General features: G+C 42.8%; 4 protein-coding genes across 6 annotated transcripts in view; 3 read left to right on the forward strand and 1 right to left on the reverse strand.

The window, feature by feature from the left end:
• The window catches only part of syne1a (spectrin repeat containing, nuclear envelope 1a), a 111,551-nt gene extending 99,877 nt beyond the window's left edge, over positions 1-11,674 (reverse strand). The window contains exons 1-3 of the mRNA XM_053880198.1: positions 11,590-11,674; positions 5,151-5,192; positions 4,849-4,968 (exon numbers count right to left, since the gene is read on the reverse strand). Coding sequence (XP_053736173.1) covers positions 4,849-4,906 — 58 coding nt within the window. The 5' untranslated portion in view covers positions 4,907-4,968; positions 5,151-5,192; positions 11,590-11,674. The remainder of the gene's footprint in view (positions 1-4,848; positions 4,969-5,150; positions 5,193-11,589) is intronic.
• On the forward strand, positions 8,706-11,430 carry myct1a (myc target 1a). Its single transcript, XM_053880215.1, has 2 exons — positions 8,706-8,961; positions 10,012-11,430. The coding sequence occupies exons 1-2, from the start codon at positions 8,907-8,909 to the stop codon at positions 10,545-10,547; spliced, it is 591 nt and encodes a 196-aa protein (XP_053736190.1). The 5' UTR covers positions 8,706-8,906; the 3' UTR covers positions 10,548-11,430.
• Positions 11,675-12,354: 680 nt separating the features above from the next.
• Positions 12,355-18,163, forward strand: serac1 (serine active site containing 1). Of its 3 annotated transcripts, XM_053881018.1 has the most exons (17): positions 12,355-12,777; positions 12,844-12,880; positions 12,951-13,093; positions 14,160-14,249; positions 14,433-14,453; positions 14,588-14,719; positions 14,789-14,910; positions 14,981-15,109; positions 15,189-15,302; positions 16,113-16,275; positions 16,358-16,508; positions 16,583-16,712; positions 16,778-16,878; positions 17,042-17,139; positions 17,218-17,400; positions 17,478-17,621; positions 17,693-18,163. In XM_053881018.1, exons 1-17 carry the CDS (start codon positions 12,684-12,686, stop codon positions 17,827-17,829), a joined length of 1,989 nt encoding a protein of 662 aa, XP_053736993.1. In that variant the 5' UTR covers positions 12,355-12,683; the 3' UTR covers positions 17,830-18,163. The 3 variants fall into 3 exon arrangements, with proteins under 3 accessions (XP_053736993.1, XP_053736994.1, XP_053736995.1); XM_053881019.1 differs by lacking the exon at positions 14,433-14,453 and having other exon boundaries at positions 17,678-18,163; XM_053881020.1 differs by lacking the exon at positions 14,433-14,453.
• Positions 18,164-18,372: 209 nt separating this feature from the next.
• On the forward strand, positions 18,373-18,997 carry gtf2h5 (general transcription factor IIH, polypeptide 5). The gene is made up of 3 exons (XM_053881491.1): positions 18,373-18,561; positions 18,628-18,681; positions 18,745-18,997. The coding sequence occupies exons 2-3, from the start codon at positions 18,647-18,649 to the stop codon at positions 18,923-18,925; spliced, it is 216 nt and encodes a 71-aa protein (XP_053737466.1). The 5' UTR covers positions 18,373-18,561; positions 18,628-18,646; the 3' UTR covers positions 18,926-18,997.
• Positions 18,998-20,061: the final 1,064 nt, after the last annotated feature.

A 20,061-nucleotide genomic window follows, 5' to 3' on the forward strand; every position in this document is an offset into this window, starting at 1 on the left:
AGGAGCACCTCAGTTCATACTGTTCACTGTCTCAAAATAAGTGATAACCCTTGACACATTTCTCAAAGGAAATTCATGTAAACATACAGAGAAAATACTCATTGCACAAGAGTGTTTCATTCAAGTGGAGCACCAATGTGAAGAAAACAGGAAATAACTTAACCATTGTTCACTTCAAGTACTTTATAATGCACACCAGGAAGTGACAGTCCAGACGCATCCATGCAGTCGAAGAAGTGCCTGGCTGCTCTTTCTGTCGTGCTCTCTGTCACTCGCCTCCCACTGTCTTCACCCCTAGCGCTGGCGACTGCACTCAGCTGTGCACAAAACTGCCATGCCCTCGCCACGTCAAGTAGCATCCACACCGCCCACTCACACCCCCACAGTTATGCTGCTTGCCACTTGTGACGGTGGCTCTTTACATTAATATGATAAAGACTGCTTCGCGCAGTTAACTTGAATTTTAAACTTAGCCAGCCTGTCTTGACCCGACCTTCTCCCACCACTCTCCCACCGCCTGTCCTCATCACCATGGAGAGCATTTTTAACTGAAATCTAGCCCTTGGTGGAAACAGCATGGCATCTCAGACTGAAATAATTTCATAATAGGGACACCGAACGTTAATGGCTGTGCATGAAAATAAGTTTTTCTGCTCAATGTGAGCTCAAAGTAAACCAGTCAAAGGTAACATGACATAACTATCCACTATCAGCAAGTTAAACTGGGTAAAAACAGATGAGTTGTGTAAAAGAAAAGATTACATTGGAATCATTTTGGTCAAAAAACTAAAATAATAAACTTAAAACATAAATAAAGACAATCTTTTTTTTTCCTAAATTCCTGGGTGTCGAATCTTAACATGAGACAACCAGTTGACCGCTCAGAGTTCAGGGCATCCCACCCTGACCTCTATTTAAAACCCTTTTAACGGCTAAATGGAGTGCCAGAGGCAGAATCTTCTACCAATCAAATTGGCACAAGTGCAAAAAAAAGGAGGGGGTGTCTGCGTGTGACAGATAAGGGAATGAGTGAGAGCGAAAGAATCACACAAAAAGGTGTGAATGGGCTTCAGGGTCACAGGCTGAGGGGTCAGGATGCAATCTGTCGCGGGACTTTGGCCTTGAATATCCATCAAAAGTATCTGATGCATCAATCTGACGCACATGATAAAGGAAGTGTGAAGATGTGTTTCAGGCACACTCGCTTTTATTTAACCAAATATAAGGCTCAAGACTCACCATGTTTCTAGAAGGGCTGAGATTGCATGTGCAGGCGTGGACCTGTAAGGACCTGTGACATGTATTCCTCTCTCTGTTACATGTGACTGGGTGCATTTGGAAACTACCATTGAGCTACTGGGCTCCATGATACTTACTTTGAGGGGGGGGGGGCGATTTAAGATAGGTGTAGCACAGATAAAGGATGAGCCTCTGTCCTTTACGAAGGACCATCCCTTGTGATCTGCTTTTGTGTCGTCCCGTCAATCCAAAAGAGACAACAATCTAATCAGGAGCTGCAGAGGCTTTAAAAGATTCAACACAACCACAAGCAATTCCATGAGTGACCTGTAAAATAAGTTGTATCTGAAACAACCAATGAACTCAGACAGTGAAAACTGGTCCGTTAAAATCACCACGAGGCCGCGGCCAAGACAAGTAATAAACAAAATAAAAAGATGAACAGAAGCAGCGGAAGAAATCACGCTGACTACAAACGTTTGTGTTTGCAGCGAGGAACACCAGTAGAGTGATGGCTGCTTATTAATGGGCAGAGTGCCTTGAAAACTTCATCTTCACAGACACCAACCCTCCCACGGGTGTGATAGTGGGAGAAAAGATGCATTAGTGCTATTTTTAAACTGTGTTTTAGCGTCTGTGTGAGCAGCGTCCAGCTCGAAGGACGATACATGGCAGCATTAAAACCAAAACGGGGGCTGGCATGGCTCAAGGTGACCGTCTGCTTAGGCCCTCCTTGGCTGTGGCCAAACCGTTCTGTCGCCCATGGCAACAGGATGTCACGCTGGCCATATGCCAAACAGAAGATTTGTGGCAGCCCCCACCCCTGGCATTCACGGGCTTAAAAAAACTAGAGCCATTTAAGTCTCTCATTTCACCACTTGCAGCAGTTCATTTCTTGTCCCCGCTGCTGCCTCTTTTCTGTTTTGCCACAATCGGCTTCACCCGGCGCGCCGCTGCCCTTCACACTCTCCTGCGGCATTTCTGCCGGCTCCGCATCTTCTTTTACCAAAAACTAAATAGGACAGGATTAAATATTCGACAACGCAGCGGTATGCCTTGAATGGAGTGCACAACAAAAGTGCCCAAAAAACGGACCCTCAACTTTGACGGGGCACTGGTCTGACAGGTAAGCACAAGTTGAAGTCGGTGGTTTGAAACCTCAGCAGCCACGCAGGACTTACAAAGTCGACTCAAAAGAAAAAAGCATTTATTTTCTCATTAAGAAGAGACAACAGAACGGGCGAATTCCACAGCATATGGAGGAGTTCAAACTGGGAGGTGTTCAAAGCCGTCCCACCATTCTCCGCCATATGGTGTCACTAATTGCAGTTTTTCAGCGCGACACAGAGGTGCACTGAACGAGCTGGTTGAAGACACGAGGAAAGAAAAGAAAAGTGGGGCAAAAGTTCTGATTATTTTTATGCAACATCAAGCACAAACACCTTTCAAATTGAGTCTCAGGAGACCTGGGTGACATTCTTGTCACGGTTTGAGGGAATTTGATTCATTTAAAAGCCATGTTTTCTCTTGTGTGTGGGGTGACAAGAGTTAATAAGATGAACCATGCAAAACTTCAAATATGGATGCTGCTGCTTGCTCAGTGCTTTGTTTATTAAGATTAGAAAGAACTTATATATATCTAGATGAAAACACGAGCTGATGGCACAGTGCAAATAATAAGATATATGAGCCTTGTTGGTTGTCCTCCTTTTCAACTGCAACACAGTCACTCCACATGTCCAAACCATCTGACCTCCTGAACCTGCGCTCAAAACTGTCTCTGATACACTCATATCTCTGTCCAATGAAGCGTTCACGCTTGCTGATCCCTACCAGTCACGCCTGTCCGTCACCTCTCTTCATCTCTGGCCATTACTCTTGACCCCACACACTTGCCTCTACTTCATGCCGCTTCACTCCTCCTCCTGTCTCCCTCTCATTCACATACATCCATTCTGTCTTGCTTCCTCTGACTTTCATTAATCTTCAAAATGAAACAAATAATTTAGCATGCAACTTAAATATATTTCTAAAAAGCTTTATTTACTATGATCATCAACATTGCATTAGACCCTAAAACACCAACAGTTATAGATAAAATGAAAATTCTGAAAAAGGAAGCTCACTTAAAATACTTATTTAGTCCCCTATGTTTTCCCCAGCCTCTGCTTGCAACAGAGAACCGGTGCAGTGGGCCAGTTTCTAAAATTAGATCCGAGTACAATCAGGATTCAAAGAGTGCACTCACACCTCCACACAGTGATGCAGAGGAGCCACGTGGTCGATGATGCTGCTCGCTGCTGTCACACAAACTGCCAACTCAGAAGCTGCACCGGCAGTCGCCATGTTGGCTGTGGGCTCTGGCATCACCTGACTTTCTCTGTCCTGATCTGGACCTGACAATCTATTACAGGGCGTGTATAGACACGAGAGAGAAGGTATGCTCACATACTGAATTTAGAAACTTTGACTTGAATTGTGGTGCTTTGTGTTTGAAGAAAGCTTCATGTATGAGAGGATCAAGTGTGTGGGGGGGCAAAAGAGGGGAGTTTCACCTGCTGATAGGTTAAATAAAGAGAAGCCATTGGTAGCACCACCTGTTTACGCCTCTAACATTTCTCTAACTACAAGTAATGCTAAAAATATTCCGATATATTATATGTTGATTCAATCTGATAAGCCAAATATATTTTGGAATGCAACACAAGACAGTCATACATGCATTACTTTAGCAACCATAGCTCAGTGCTTGGAGGCAAAATATATTTATGACCCTCCTTCACTATAGACTCTAACTCGCAACAAAAAAGAAACAATGTTGTCCTTTGTTTAAACATAATTGATTCATTTCCTTCTGCATCTGTTTTCTTGTTTTAAAAGTTTCTGGATAAATGCTGACATTCGTTTTCCCAGAAAACATTGTAATCTTCATAGACCACTATACTGTCACAGCAATGACACAACTTTGACAATACTGAATTCGATTCTAAAGAACACACACGTCTAGTTCTTGCAGGCCTCATTAAGTGACTTGGAGGGGACGGATTCAGCCCACAGACCTTGCGTTTGACACCTGCCCTAGACTGGCATGAAGCACTTTACTTTTGGATCAATGGTAAATCAGATTTCAGTACTCAGTGGTGGTCAACGATCTCATCGAAGCTCTCAACAAGTAACCCTTCAGTTTGTAAAGAAGTTTCAAGTCACAAGCAAGTGACCAATATATTGACAGCAAACAAGGAGTCATAATCAAAAAGGACAAGTGTGGGAGAGTCACACTAGAACTCTTGCTGAGGAATGTCTCGGTTATCCTGTTAAAGTAGTTGGCGAATGCTAAATATTAGACTTGATTTTAAAGCTTAAGTTTGTAACACTGTAACTGCTTATTTAGATAAATTGGATTTGTTCTATTGTACAAGAATTCCTGAAAAATATCAACTATAGAGGCAAACTGTCAACTCAACTGACTGACATACAGAGTCATGAGTGGCGATCCAATCGGATAAAGCTTCACATGATGCCTTCAGTTTTGCTGTGTCATGCCAGACACCAGGTCACCTCTAAAAACGCGCCAAAGCTGAGGAAAGTGAGTGGCAAAGTCACACCTACCTTGCAGTCTCTGCATCACATCAGTGATGTCCTGAGAAGAGTGGCGGGGTGATGCCATGCTGATGGTCCGTGACACACTGACGTCTGGCTGCTGTGCATCAATCCAGCAGCGCTGTCATGCTGGAAAACAAGGTGCAATAGTTTGGCGTCTTCACTCAGAGAGAATGATGACATGCATTGCTCCGTCTGTGTTTTCAAGTCATCCCTGTTGGAGTCTGCACTCGGTCAAGCTCCTCCCATGATGATGAGGTAAGTGCATATGTGTGTGCCAGCATGTATGTGTGTGCTGAGTATCATCCTACCTCTGCAGAGGGAACAGCGGTCTGCTCCGCGTGTGCTGCCACCTGCTGACCAGAGAGAGCAGGTGACTTGTTCATCTTACATCACATCAGGACCAGTGCTACACACTGCCACAACGACACCATACAAATACAATAATAAAATTATACTTTTTGTAAGATTTATTTTGCCAGCTATGTTTGTGTCCCTCGATACAGTGTCATAAATTGATCAACCCTGAACAATTGTCAGATTATTTGAGAGAGCTAGGGCACCTCTAAACATCCACTTTTGTGCTTTAAAAATATTTTTCATTTGTTATTCTTTCAGCATTGTTGTGCCTCCAAACAAAAGATGACTACGCAGCAGATCAATGGCGCTCATGCAGACAGGAGGTGTGATGGAAGACTCAGGCTGAGCACTTATCACAGGATCTAATCCCATTACAACAAGTCCCTTCATTACCTTCTCTGGAGGGATGTGAGGAGAGAGAGGAACTGACTGATCCAAGTGCAAATGAAAGCAGCAAAGCAAAGAGGCAAAACAGGTTTTGTTCAGTGACATTGGGTTTCATAGTATAAAAGGTTCAATAATACTACAAAAAAAAAACTACACTGTTATCAGTAGATGGAGGACACTGCACCATCAAAACAAACCTGGTTATATGAGGAAAGCCTGCCACCTTATTTTAACATAAGTTTGTTTGAGGATTCCTCCGAACCAGTTGCGTTCCATCTGTCAGATTGTCTGTCTTTTCACAGAATAAAACTAGATGAGTCAACTGACCGACAGACTGAAGTATCTCACATGGGTATGCTGCGTTATGAGGGTTTGGAAAGAAGTTGAAGGAAGACAGTTTGAGGATGGTTCAAGCTTGCTCTTTAAGGCTTAATAATTATAGTGGTGTGTAAAAGTTTACGTGAAGTATTGCTCTTGTCATTTATTTGACTGATCTTCTCTATAAAACAATGATATTTCACCTGTTAAAATGAATGCTGGGACTCCGATATTGTAGATTTGAATTTCTAACATTTCTAGAAAATGAAAGTGCTGACTAGGTCACCTGCACAGTAACAGGAGACATCTCCCTTACGATGAAAGGCTGATGCATTGGTTATATTGCCTTTTGTAACCCTGGCCCTCCCAATCATCAGTCAGGGATTCATCCGAGTAAATGTGACCATTATTCTTATCGTCCCTATGGCAACAATTTGAAACGCGGTGAAATATCTCTGCATCACAAAAAGAGCGCTGATCCTGGTGTTTTCACGCAGCTCGATTCGGGGTGACCTCTACCGATCAGAGGCCCTCCGGACAACGCGAATGCAGCAAAAGAGAAAAGGAGGTGCTGCTGCTGCTGCTGCTGCTGCTGCAGTGACAGGGCAGAGACGAAAGCCGCGCTCAAGCAAAAAGGGTCAAGGGGATGAACCCGCGGCTCTGAAGACACAGTTTCTTATCCAATTATTGTAAGGACTCAGTGAACGAGTTTATCTCATGTGTGCAGCATCAGCATTTTTGTAATAAAAAGATCCAATGTCAACAATATGACGTGTCTGACCAAACCTCATTTTTCAGTGCTACTTCAGTTGCGGAAAAAAATGCATGCAAAGGTGGCAAAGTGACATTCAGGTAGTCAGTGCCGCAGACAGTCCAGGCAGGTTGTCAGAACACAGCGCCTCCTACTGGTAGAGAGAGGGGAAAATACATTTGCCAAGAGGAGTTGGCAAAGTTTTTGCCAAACTCGTGAAATCAAATAGATTCAGACATTTGAATCCTTATTTATCGTTTTGTCGTAAAGATTTCTCACACAGAAAGTAAGAATGCTGCGAACTACCAACATTAGAGCCTAAAATCTTCTCCACACAGTGAACATTTTACAATTACATTTTTATTCTCCTTAAAAAAAAAAAAAAAAAGTGCCACTGTTGTTGTCACTGAGATGACAAGTTGTTATCTAAGAACAGGTAAGTGCAGCGAATGAAAACATACCATTGGGAAAAGACCTAATTTTATCGCTGAATACTCTCTGAGAACTCTACTCTAGAAACTAATATATAGTCAGAACATGAGATAATGATATCAATAAGAAGTAATAATGGAAACAGCTGCAAACAAAAGTGACAACCTTCCTTTCCGTCTTCTGTGATTGATGACCTTGCAAATTTATGTCAGAGTACATGAGCACGAGAAAGCGCTGGCTTGAAACTGAAACTCTAAACTTTCATCCAAAACATCCTATTTTTCCCTGGAGAGGGGAAAAATGAGGCCGAGTCAGAGCACATTTCATTACAATAATAACAGCCTGCTCTCATGTCTCATCGAACTCTACTATTTTTACTGGATGTCTGTCTGTGGAAGACGACCCGACGTCCAAGTCAGTCACCGCTGATCTGGCAGACACTTAGGAAAGACTGAGCTGACTAATCGGAACGCTGCAATTCAGCACTGACCAATATTTACATCCCTCCAGATAGTTTTTCAGTTTCAATCACTCTGTTTGCCTCCCATCCATCACTGCTGAGGGCTTGCTTTCAACACCATGTGTGACTGACAGGGAAGATGGTGGCTGAACTGTTAATAAAGAAGTGTTTATCAGAACCTGTGTTGGAGAAGGAACAATGATTTCCTGCTAAACAGGAAGCAGCACGGAAGCGTGTATCACACCGGCTGTTCGGAGCTCACTCCCGTCTACACGACTCTCTGCGATATTCTCAACACAAAGCAAAAGTTCTACTCTCAGCTAGTCTGGAGGTGATAGCGTTTTCAGTCATCGTGACCTGCCCCGGAAAGAGTTAGAGCTAAAAGTGTTTAAAGAAAATGGATCTAACTCCATCTCCCTTATAATAAAAAGCTACAGTTTGTCATCGTGGTGTGGTGCTCTGCAGCAGCTTTTCATATCTGACTGCAACAGGTGAAGATGCTCCAAATTCCAACCACATCCTGGGCACCTGTAGGTCAAGTCAGGTCCAACTTTAAAGAGGCTCTACTCAGAATCACTCCTCGGTGACAGGCTTCACTAACTCTGAATTTTAGCCTAACTCCAAAAGTAAAATAAATTCAGCAGATTTGTAGCAGAGGTCATGGTGAGAGTGCAAGGCTTCTGGCTCAGCTCTTTTTCGTTACAAGTCACCAGTCCTGACATAGGGGTTGTGGTACTCACTACTCACGGTTGAGGCACCTATTTCAAAGAAGAACAGCGTATGTTTAAGACAAAACTATTTTGATTCCCTTTGCAATGAAATTTGTCAAACAGAAATACAGCACAAAAAGGAAAGTTTACATGTACTAGTTCACTCTTTTATGCTTCCCAATGTCATATTTGATATTTAAAAAGGAGCTGAATGAAGATAAAGTTTTTTACAGGGAAGTATGTTATCACTAGTTTGACTTCTGAGACGCTACAAGCATTCTCTGTCTAACAGAGTGTGCCCTTTTTCACAAGGCAACGGGGAGAGGAAGTGACTATGGTAACAACACCCCGTCTTCCCACCTCTAGGATCCCTGTCCGCCGCAGATAAGCCACTCCTGCAGCAAATTTTGAACAGGAAATGTGACATGTGTGTAGTTTTCCACTTCCATAAAGCAGACAACTGCCCTGAGTCGAGGTTCATTCTCTTTCTGAGGGAGACACAACGGTCGGTCAGAGAAAGTGTGCAAGGGAGGAGAGAAGAAAGCAACAGGAAAAGGAGAGGCAGGAAGGCAGGAAAATCTATCAGAGCCAGAAAAAAGACAGACAAGTATAAGTGGAGAAGGAACGGCAGGCTTTATAAAAAGCAGGTATGGCTGACAACGACACAAATCTCTTTCTGGAAATACTTCAGTCCTACGATGTTGGTGAGTTCCTGCTTTATTTACGCACCCCCACTAATTGATATCTTATCTAACACAGCAGCAGCAGAAGCACTCTATTTTTATTCTTAAAGAAGAAAGCTACAGTAAACTTCAAGCTAAATCCGCAACCCTCAACAATTTTCCTCACGTTGTGCAGAATGTTATTTCCAGATGAGTTCTGACCAAAGTTGTTTTTCCAAGCTCGGCATTTTTGACTTCGGAATTACAGCCCGACTGATTCTGAGGCTGCTTTTAAACACATGGCTGAACTCCACTGAAAGGAAATTCATTTGTTATCTTGGGCCGACGTCCAACAGGATTTGACTTATCTACTTGAATTCTTTCTCTTAGAGCATGAATAACAAATAAATAAATCATTGTGGCAGAATAATAATGAGAAAAGTGAAATACTAAAAACTATATTTTATAGATTTATTTATACATATAAGCGATATTTTAGGAATTGACTGTCTCTCTGGCAATAATTCTAAACACACACAGAAGAGTTTCAGCTTATACTTTCTTACGACTACATTCCAGCATTTGATCTGTATTACAGCTATTTGCTTTGGTAATATTTTTACCATTTTTTAAAATCATTAAATATTCCTATTTTAGGTCACATTTTTCCCATTAATAAATTTTAACATTCTAAATTTGTTTCCTTATGTTTTACTGTACATCTGAATGTAAATGTAAAAATTCTATCTTTAATTCAAATAACTAATGTAATCCTGTTTTCTACTGTATTTATCATCAATTTGTTTCATTTTAGTATATATATTAGATCAATAACTCACATAAATTAAATAAAGTTAATGATAATACTTAATGATGTATCATATTTACCATTACAAACTTAATTACCATAATAATTAAAAATAATACAATGACATATTGATAACTTACAGTTTTGATAAATATATATATACATATTTTTGTAGTTTAATATTAGTGGGTCAAGTCAAATTTCTCAAGTGCCTTCATGTGTTGATACACTAATGTACAATTTTTGTACTTATTTTATGCTTCAAATATTTTGTTTTGTTCTAGTCCCCCTCATTATAGCCTTCTGTGTCTCTGTCGCCGTGGGTCTGGTCTTGGGAGCCGTCGTCTACGTAATCCTGACCTGGATGTCCAGGCGAAAAGCAGGCTCTGCCAGAATCACCCCTCGACCGTCACGACAACTTCGCACCTCACCTAGGAACCGTCCCGGCTTCACCCGCAACAGCAGCTATGATCGACGGAGCAACAACAGTTTGCTGAACGCTGCCTTCACTTTCCACCGGCAGAATTCTTCACCTGATCACATGGACTCAAACAAGTCCAGCTTCAGGGCCTCGACCTTTCACCCACTGATCCAGTGCAGCCAGTTAGCCAGGGAGGCAGAGGTGGGCAGCCAGACGTCGCTGCCACATACTCCGACGTTGACCACCACCACAGGAACGGCTCAGACGCAGACAGCCACCACACCTTCTCGACCTGAGTCCTTCTGGGGAAACAATGGTCTCCTGGGGCTGCAGGCCACACAAACCCCACCACCAGCTTATGAGAGCATCATCAGAGCTTACCAGGAAACATGCACCTGAGCAAACATGCTAGATTGCTAGAACAGATTATAGTTGGACTACATGTATATTTATTTTTAAATAACTAAAACTGTTGAATTTTTCTATTCAACTTAGAAGCTGTGACTTAGTGGTAAAATACTTTCTTATTTCCACCAAAATAAATCAATGAGTCGAAAGAATGATTAATAGGAATGCCAGATATTTCTACTCTGGAAGGACTAAAGAGCATTCTTTACTGTAGATAGAAACATGATTTTACTATCACAATCTACAGACATTTTCAGTCTTAACAACGTTAACAAACCACTGCGTTGTGGTGCGCAAAAGGATGGGGTCAAGACCAAATTTGTCCATTACTCGGTTCTAATTCAACCTGCAAACAATCCATTCAAATTCCTGGTCGTGTGTCAGTCAAACTTCAAAAGAAAAAATGTACGATACAAGTTGAATCAGGGAATAGCGTCAATAATCGTGTCAAACTTTAAAGGCTGATCTATTGAAATACATGTTCAATGAATCAACGGAATTCCCTTACAACAAACCATCGGCTGGGTGATCATATGCAAACTATCATACCGCATGTTATTATGGATAAAAATAGACAAGTGTTGTCCTTAAACACACAGCAGATGCTTAATTAAATATCGTTGCAGAACCCTGAGGCAGGAATGTTTTCAACTATTTGATGTTTTATTTGCAGAATCACATATGTTTTGGGTTGTGGCATGGGGTGTGTTTGGTTTTCAGAATAAGTGTCTGTGCTGGTTGATGCGTGTGTTGGAAAAAATGGAAGAAGTGGGCATTACGAGACAGATGTTTTGGGATAGTTGAGATGTCATTTACTGAGGTTTCCCCGCTCGAGAAGGCAATAAAGAGCAGCCTCATGTGAACCAATAAAAACCTGTCTCTGATCTGCCAGTGTCCTTATAGTTTTTAACAATGACATACAGATAATTTTGGGGAGTATGTGATATAGTTCTGGAAGTAAATCACCATATTAAGTTTAACCTGTAAGCACAACATTGCTTCAATTATATAGAGCAAAAGATTAACACTTTACACTGTGCAGTTTCCGGAGCTCCGATCTTCAACATTCCTGCTGGGAATCCTAAAGGAACGAGTCCTCTCCATGAGTTTGTAAGAAGAGGCTGTGAAGCAGAGGAGAACCACGCAAGCCATTATTTAGGTGAAGTGTATTCTCTAGCTCTTAATGCTCTTTCGTAAAAGGCAGTGAACACCAGTGGCACTGTAAACGCCAACAATATTAAATTAGTTGATTTTATTATCATAATAGTGATGATGATTTGTTTTTTATTAAGTGTCATCTATATATTATCTATACATACTATTGCCACACAAATATTCATCCATTTTTCCCAATAATCTCCACAAATTTTGAAAAAAAAAAAGTTAAATAAAACCAATACAAAGAATGTCATGGACGTTTTAGGTGTTAACATGTTGAATAAAGTAACAAATACAAAATAAGTTTGTGCAACTGGGCCAGAGCTTATCAAACCACCTGAAGAAATATATTTGAATAGATTCGTTCATAAAGCACACTAACATTCATAATGTAAGTTCATAATGTAAGTTTAGCAAGTCTGTAAGCGAGTTTACTTTATGGCTGCAAATCCTTACAAACCACGAGAAATGTGCACTGGCATTATATATCAAGACCAATAAAAGTTATGAAACATAGTCACACACAAAATAAACATATTACGTACATGCAGCGATGGTAGTTGAAGACGTAATTTAATTTATTTTTCTTTCCGATGACTGGTCATTTTCGGAACCGTCGCTCGCGTGACGTCACATTTGAGCGACTATTTTACGTTTTGTTTATGTGAAACGAATCGCATTGATCAGGTATTTTTACATGATTCTTGTGATTGATTTGCATTTTTTATTGGATGCTCTGAATTCAGATGCGCTTGCGTAGCACTTGGTAGCTTAGTTTGTGGCTTTGGTGTTGCGGAGCTAACAGCTGTTAGCTTTACCGGCGACTGGACATTCATCCGTTCATCGAACAATAACACCCGACATGGCTGACGTACAGTAATCGCAGCGAACATCGCAGTCTTGGTCGTTGCTGCAAGGTCAGACTTCCCCCTGCCACTGGGATTGATCCTGTAAAAGACCAGGTGGAGGATGTCTGTGGCTGCACTGCGTCTGATCCGTTGTCAGAGACTCAGCACCGCCAGACCAAGTACAGCCAAGAAGGTTTTCACGTGGAAGAACTTTCGTGAGTACTCATAATTCATTTATAAATCCATCTGAGTATAACCAGGCATGTACTGTGTGTCTGCAGGGAAAGTTGCAAAAGTGACCAGCGCGGTGGTTTTGGGGTAAAGCTCTCCTCAATCCTACTAACTTCTTGTGAATAAGAAGATGTTAACACTCTGTGTTTGTGAGCAGGGGCTGTCTGTTTATCACATATGAGGTGGCTGCCCTGGGAAAGGCAGTGACTGTGGACACCAGTGTAATTCTTCAGGAGAAATACAAGTCCTACATTTATCTGAGGGCCAGTCCTTCCGATGAAAATGAGAACTTCACCGCAGGTATGAAACACTGGTGGTCTGTTTCATCAGGAGATGAGCTTTAAAAGTCATTTAAAATTTCCTGCCACATTTAACCACACACAATGAAAAATATTAACCCAATGTGAATGCAGATCGCTGATAAAGTTTCATTCCTGTTAAAGGTCCGGCTCCTGCATTTGAAACATCTAACATTATTAGAGAAATTAGTGATAAAACATTCATCCATTCAATCATTTTTTTTCCAAAGGACTGGAGGTCGTCCTTGCTACATGGGGGGGTAAAGGTGGGACACACCCTGGTCAGGTCACTAGTCCATCGTGGGGGTCATATCGGCAGCCCACCACGTACATCCACACACTGACAAACCTAGAGAGACACGCCTCATTGCCCTCTTTATTATGCTACAGGATCCTCTGTGTAAAGACTTGAGGCAATGTTGTGAGAGATATGAAAGAGCCTGGGTGCAATAGTGAATCCAACAGTTTTTCATTATGCATATCTTAAGATTGAACTAAACAAAAACCTTTTTATATCTCATATATCATGAAGGAAAAATGTATGATAAAGTAAATATACCAGCTCCGATTTCAATTTAACCAGTTATAAAATGAATAACTGTACAACCAGTAGTGACCGTGTCGCTACATGAAATCTCATCGTAAATGTTTCCTGTGCTGGACTAGTCTAGCATAAGTAAGACAACTAGTGTGAGCTAAGGACAATATTTCAAGTTCCATCAACAACGATTTCATACTTAGATCTTCTGAGCACAAACAAAAAACTTTAATACTTTGTCAGCGATCAAAACGTTCCAAACATGGTCAAGAAATCAAAGTTCATCCTAGCCAGATATGAATCAGAGCCCCTCCTCAACTGTCCATCCAGGTGACCTCAGACATCTGCTCCAGTCATTTCCTGTCCTCTCTTCCTTCCTGTTTTACCATCTTTCCTTCCTGCATAGTGCAGCCTGCCTGTTGACTGATTCATGAAACCTTGACTGTCCGACATCGCAACTCTAAGTCAGCAGCTGCTGTTTTTAACATATAAAAATATAGATTTTCTTCCCCCCACTGTGTTTCCACAGGGGCCACTCACAAAGTCAGGAAGGAACTACATAAAGTGGCACGGCGGTTTCTGGAACTTTCTTCCCGACTTTTGCTTTTATCATTAGACGGTAAGATGGTAACAACCTCTGTGGAAGCCGAAGTTTTGTGCTTCAAAATTCTGCACTATTTTGACGTAATCATTTCTATATACCAACAAAAGTTGTGGACTTGGGGATAGATAATAAATTGCAAGCACAAAGAAGGCAATAATTCTGCATTAAACTTCTGAATTCTTACATTTTTATCATCAGCTGCCAAACTCGTGTCCCAAGGTGTGTATTCCAGTCACCATCGTGAACAGAGAGTCGCCCTCTAGACATGGATAGTCGATCATAGTGTAGCCCGCTTCAAACGTTGTCCAGTTCTGAATTTGCTCAAAGTAACTTACCTTCACTGCTTGTGTCAGAGCGGCGCATCAATGTGGATGCCGACCCGCACGAGGTGGCCCTGTGGGTGCTGCTGAAGAGAACCCAGTCTGACAGCAAAACCATCAGACTTCAGGCTGTGCAGGAACTCGCCGACAATCACCACTGGCATGGTAAATCTGCAACATGGAAGGAGCATGCAAGTGAAGTGATAATCTGGTGGTAACTTATCCGATCTACAGACTATCAGTACCAGACCGCAGCCCAGATTCTAGACCAGAGAACTGCTATTGGGCTGGCTAGGACTCCCCAAGTAGACCTGCGCTTCTTCAGGCCTCCTCCTGCGCTGCCACTCCTGGAGGATGTACGTGTTTCAGCCAAGAAGTACTGTTGTTGTTAAGTAGAAAACCTAACCTACATCATCCTCTTGACAGGGTTTGCCTTTAGAAGACGAGCTGAGGCAGCTGCTGGCCTCACTTCCTCAGTCAGAGGTGGACAGATGTGTCCAGTACTTCACCTCGCTGGCCCTCAGAGAGAGCACTCAGTCCTTGGCAGCACAGCGGGTGAACGCACACGAACCGTGCGCCTTCACAGGAAACGTATCCAGTGCTGACCTCCGGCTTCCTCTCTTCCATAATTTAGGGCGGACTCTGGTGTTTCGGAGGTAACGGCCTGCCCTACGCTCAGAGCCTCACCTCAGTTCCATCAGAGAAGGTGGAGTCCTTCTGTCTGCAGGCGCTGGTGCAGCATTCAAAGGTGGGTTTTTTTTCATGTCAGTGAGACATAATGGCAAAGAATTAATACCGAATCTATAAATGAATCAGCTTCATTTCAGCCCAATTGAAGGGAAGCAGTATGTCACTACTAAAGTTATGTAGTGATGCAGGTCATATTTCTTGATTTTATTTTCTTACCTCATTTCATTTTCTGTCATAATAATACAACTTAAAGCTGAGTTCTAACCACTTGGGGGGCAGCATGACACCTTAATATTTGTATATTTACATTTATGAGCTTGACGTTGGCGAGATATCATTGTCTACGTCAGTGTTTTTCAACCGTTTTCTAGCCACAGCACCCTTGGTTCATTGAAAAAAATCCTGAGGCTCACCACCAAAGGAACCTTGGCCAAAGTGCACTTGTGCTAAAAGTCCTATAGAACATCCCTATTCATTTGTGAAAACTGTAGCTACTGACACTCGGTTGTTGCTGCTTTGACTGACGGACAGATCGGCGCACAACACACTGGAGCTCGACAGTAGAGTGGATAGAAAGAATGTCAGCCAATCCATGTGATCTCCCCACCTTGGTTGCTCATCAACACGTTCCAATTGTCATGATTTAATGTCATCATATCTCCAGACAAATGAGGTGAAACTGGATCATTTTCCACCTGACACTATCACGGCACAGTAGTGGGTCGCGGCACCCCAGTTGAAAAACGCTGGTCTACAAGACGCAGTGGGCTGCTGGTTTTTAAATTTCTGAGCTACATTTTCCTCCCCTGTTGGAAAGACAAACAGTCTCATGGCAAATCCACAAATGTAACCAGGCCCTCTCCTGCAGGTCCAAAGCCACTGTGATCCCATAGTTGCCAATGGGGGTCTACAGCTGCTGCAGAGAGTTTATCAACTCCGCAGAGACTCTCTCAAGATTCAGAGGAACATCGTTCGGATCATAGGAAACCTGGCTCTGAACGAGAGCCTCCACCAGGCCATCGTTCAGTCAGGTGAGTGGTGATGGCGCTGCTCCTGACTGGGACCTGTGTTTGGTGTGAGGTGACTAAAACACGCTCGTCCTTCAACCCTCAGGGTGGGTGTCTGTGCTGGCCGAGATGATGCAGTCTCCCTACGTGATGCAGGCGTCTCACGCAGCGCGCGCTCTGGCAAACCTGGACAGAGAAACGGTACGGGAGAAGTACCCCGACGGTGTTTACGTTCTCCACCCACAAACACGTGGCAAGTAGGAACACGATTCCTTCTGATCATTTGAAAGCTACTTCCCAGTTTTAGTGTTCAATTTCCTTTCTGACACAGCCAGCCCATCAAAGCGGACGTCCTCTTCATCCACGGGATTCTCGGCGCGGCGTTTAAGACGTGGAGGCAGAGAGACAGAGACGCACAGGAGGACGGAAGCAGCAACGATTATTCCGAGTGCTGGCCAAAAGTGAGTGAGGAATGTTCACCCATACTGCAGCAGGGACACTGACTCACACGCTGACATGTCGACAGTCGTGGCTGGCAGCTGACTGCCCGAGTCTGCGAGTTCTTTCGGTGGAGTACGACAGCCACCTGAGCGACTGGGTGGCCAAGTGTCCTGTGGAGAATCAGAGGTAAGAGTGAATCCTCTCAGCCAGATTCAAATGTGAAGCAGCAAGCATCAGTTAATTCTACAGTTAAACCCATGTATTTAGTCGCTCATATTTGGGCCATTTCAATGTAACTATATGATGACGTATAACCGTTAGACATTGCAACGTCTTGTTCTCCTCTCAGGAAGTCGTTGGCCTTCAGAAGCCAAGAGCTGCTGAAGAAGTTGAAGATGGCTGGCATTGGTGAACGACCTATAATCTGGGTGGCACATAGCATGGGAGGTAGAGAAGAAGCCGCCATCTTAACAGTGTGAAAGTGTCAGCTGTAGATTTACCTCTGTGTTTTGGTTCCCTGTTCAGGTTTGCTGGTGAAAAAGATGTTGCAGGACGCTTCTGCTGACCCCGAAATGCAGGCTTTGTTGAAGAACACAAAGGGCATATTGTTCTACAGTGTTCCTCACCACGGGACCTTCATGGCTGAGTACTCCGTCAACGTCCGGTACCTTCTCTTCCCGTCCATAGAGGTCCGGGAGCTCTGTAAAGGTCAGCACGCTGGAAAAAAAAAAGGTGTGTAGAATGAATCCAGATGGTTGAAGCCTAATATAAACTGTGTCTTGAAGATTCCCCTGCACTCCGGGATCTCAACGAGAGCTTCTTGAATATTGCCAAAGAAAAACAAATCCCAGTGTTGAGCTTTTCGGAGACTCTACCAACCAACATTGGCCCGATGCTCAACGTGCTGGTCGTGCCGAAACAGTCGGCCGGTATGTACCACCAGTAGTTTTCCTTTGTGTATACACGTACTCTACATAAATCACAGCTGGTTCTGTCTCAGACATCGGCATCGGCGAGCTGATCGAAGTGGACGTCGACCATCTCAGCATCTGCAAGCCGGAGAAGAAAGACTCGTTCCTTTACAAGCGCAGTCTTCAGTTCATCATGGAGTCGCTGCAGAACTTCATCAGCCACTGACTTCTCATAAGTGAACACTCCATTCACTTGATGTTATTTTATTTATCTACTTGAAGGTCTCCTGCTCTGATCTGAAACACTTGATTATTATTTTTTGATCCTCCAACTTTATGTATTTTAAATAGCTTTATTGCTCACAACGGTTACCTGAGCTCCAGTATTAGCAGCCGGATCTAATGTTTTTATATTTATGCATTTTATTGATGCTGCGACACTTGTGCCATGAACACTCCTGCCTTACCTGAGATGGACCTAAAGTATTAGAAATGTACTAATCATTGTGCTTCGTCTCCTCATGTCCACAGAGATTAACTTGAAGGAGTGATAATAAAAGTCAGAGGCTTTAAGAAGACAGTGTATTGTCTGATCCTTTCCATGTCAATAAGATGAGAGTTAACGCGTTTTATAGCCATGTTTGTGTAAATAAGTGGCAGTTCGAATGCGATTTAGATGGTCGAGACGGGTGAAATGATATGGCAAGTACTGCACCGTACCAGCAGATGGCAGTGCTGCCCGCCAAGTGGATTGGCGATCGCTATTTATTCAGAGAATTGTCCTGTTGTGCTTTCCGTATTAGGGAAGCTATCTCAAAAGAATTGTGCTGTTTAGCAGTCAGTCAACGCTTCTTTTAAGGGAACATATCCCCGCGGATTTTCTCTTTCTAAACCACCACAGAGCGTCGGTTGTAGCAGCGTGCCGGGTGGTTAGCATCAGCTGTTATGGAGAGCTAAGGTAATGTCGCTAGTTCTCCTGAGGTTTTACACGTATGAGACTTATACTGTGTTTGTTTTCCTTTAGTCGGATAAACGGAGTCGTCATGGTTAACGTACACAAAGGTGTCTTGGTGGAGTGGTACGTGTTTTATCCCGCCTGCTTTGTCATTTTTGAGCGTGTGAGTAACGTGACGCGTTGCAGTGACCCGGCCATGAAGCAGTTCCTCCTGTATCTGGATGAAACCATGGCTCTGGGGAAGAAGTTCGTGCTCAAAGACCTGGATGACACGCATCTCTTCATCCTGGCTGAGGTGGTCCAAACGCTCCAGGAGAGAGTTGGGGAGCTGATGGACCAGAACTCATTCCCCATCACTCAAAAGTGACATGTTTTCTCAGACTTTTGACAGTCTGGTTGGAATGTGATTTCATTTGGAATAAAGCAATGTTGGAATAGACTCCCTTGCACTGTGGGGAAATGTGCTGCGTTCCTTATTCTTTACTGAGTAAATGTACATGACTCCTTGGCTGATGGTGTACTTACTACTACTATTTACGTTAAGGTCGTTCACTTTAATGCGGTTCTGTCTGTAGTGGTATAACAAACTACGATGACTGAGGGTGAATCAGGACCGGAATCTCATCTACCGCTGTCGGCAGGAAAGTCCCTCACCATTCATTCTTGCTGTGACTGGCCCAGACTCTGCACTGTTGACCGTTGATTCTTGCCCATGGTTGGGCCACGAGCGCCCCCTAGAGGGCCGATATGAGCATTTGTGTTTTACACCTCTGGGCCGTGAGGGCTGGGAGAGGCTCAGTTTTATAACACTTTCCACGTATGGTGGTTAGGGTTTAATTATAAAAAATAACATTTGACAGTATGTAGACGTTTTATTGTATTTATTTCACTCAGAATTTTATTCATGGCGTACAGTTTTTTCATTTTTTTAGACAGTTCGCATCAAGGGTATTTTTCTTCTTTTTTTTTTCTTTACTAACTTTCATGAACATGACTTGCACACAGTTCTGCTGCCGGTTGGACTTTTCCATGACAAATATATTTCTGCTGATCACATGGTTTGATGACATTTCGCCAAGTTTTGGTTTGTTTACATGTATGGTTATTGAACACAAATGAAATCAGTAATTCTGAAACCAGAAATCACAGTAATGAACCAGTTCTAGACACAGAACATACTGCGTAACAAGTGACTGGCTTGGGGTCCACATTAACTGCAGTCCAATCATGAGGCTAAAGTGTGCTTAAAGTACAAAGCTATAGAATACGTTCTTGTATAAATATTCTTGCATCCAGGCCTGAAATGAACTGGCAAGGAATTTAATTGTACTTAATAATGATGGGGGTTTTTTCAACATGACAGACAAGCTCACGAATGAACGCAGACACACAGACTCATGTTTAATGGAAAACAGCTTGACAGTTACCGTTACGATTCATGTGACAGAAAAAAGGAGAGATACAATAGAATTTCTGGAGGGGAATTTTATTTAAATTTTTAAA

This window comes from Synchiropus splendidus, chromosome 12, assembly GCF_027744825.2.
Source record: "Synchiropus splendidus isolate RoL2022-P1 chromosome 12, RoL_Sspl_1.0, whole genome shotgun sequence".
In the NCBI taxonomy this organism is placed as follows: Eukaryota; Metazoa; Chordata; class Actinopteri; order Syngnathiformes; family Callionymidae; genus Synchiropus; species Synchiropus splendidus.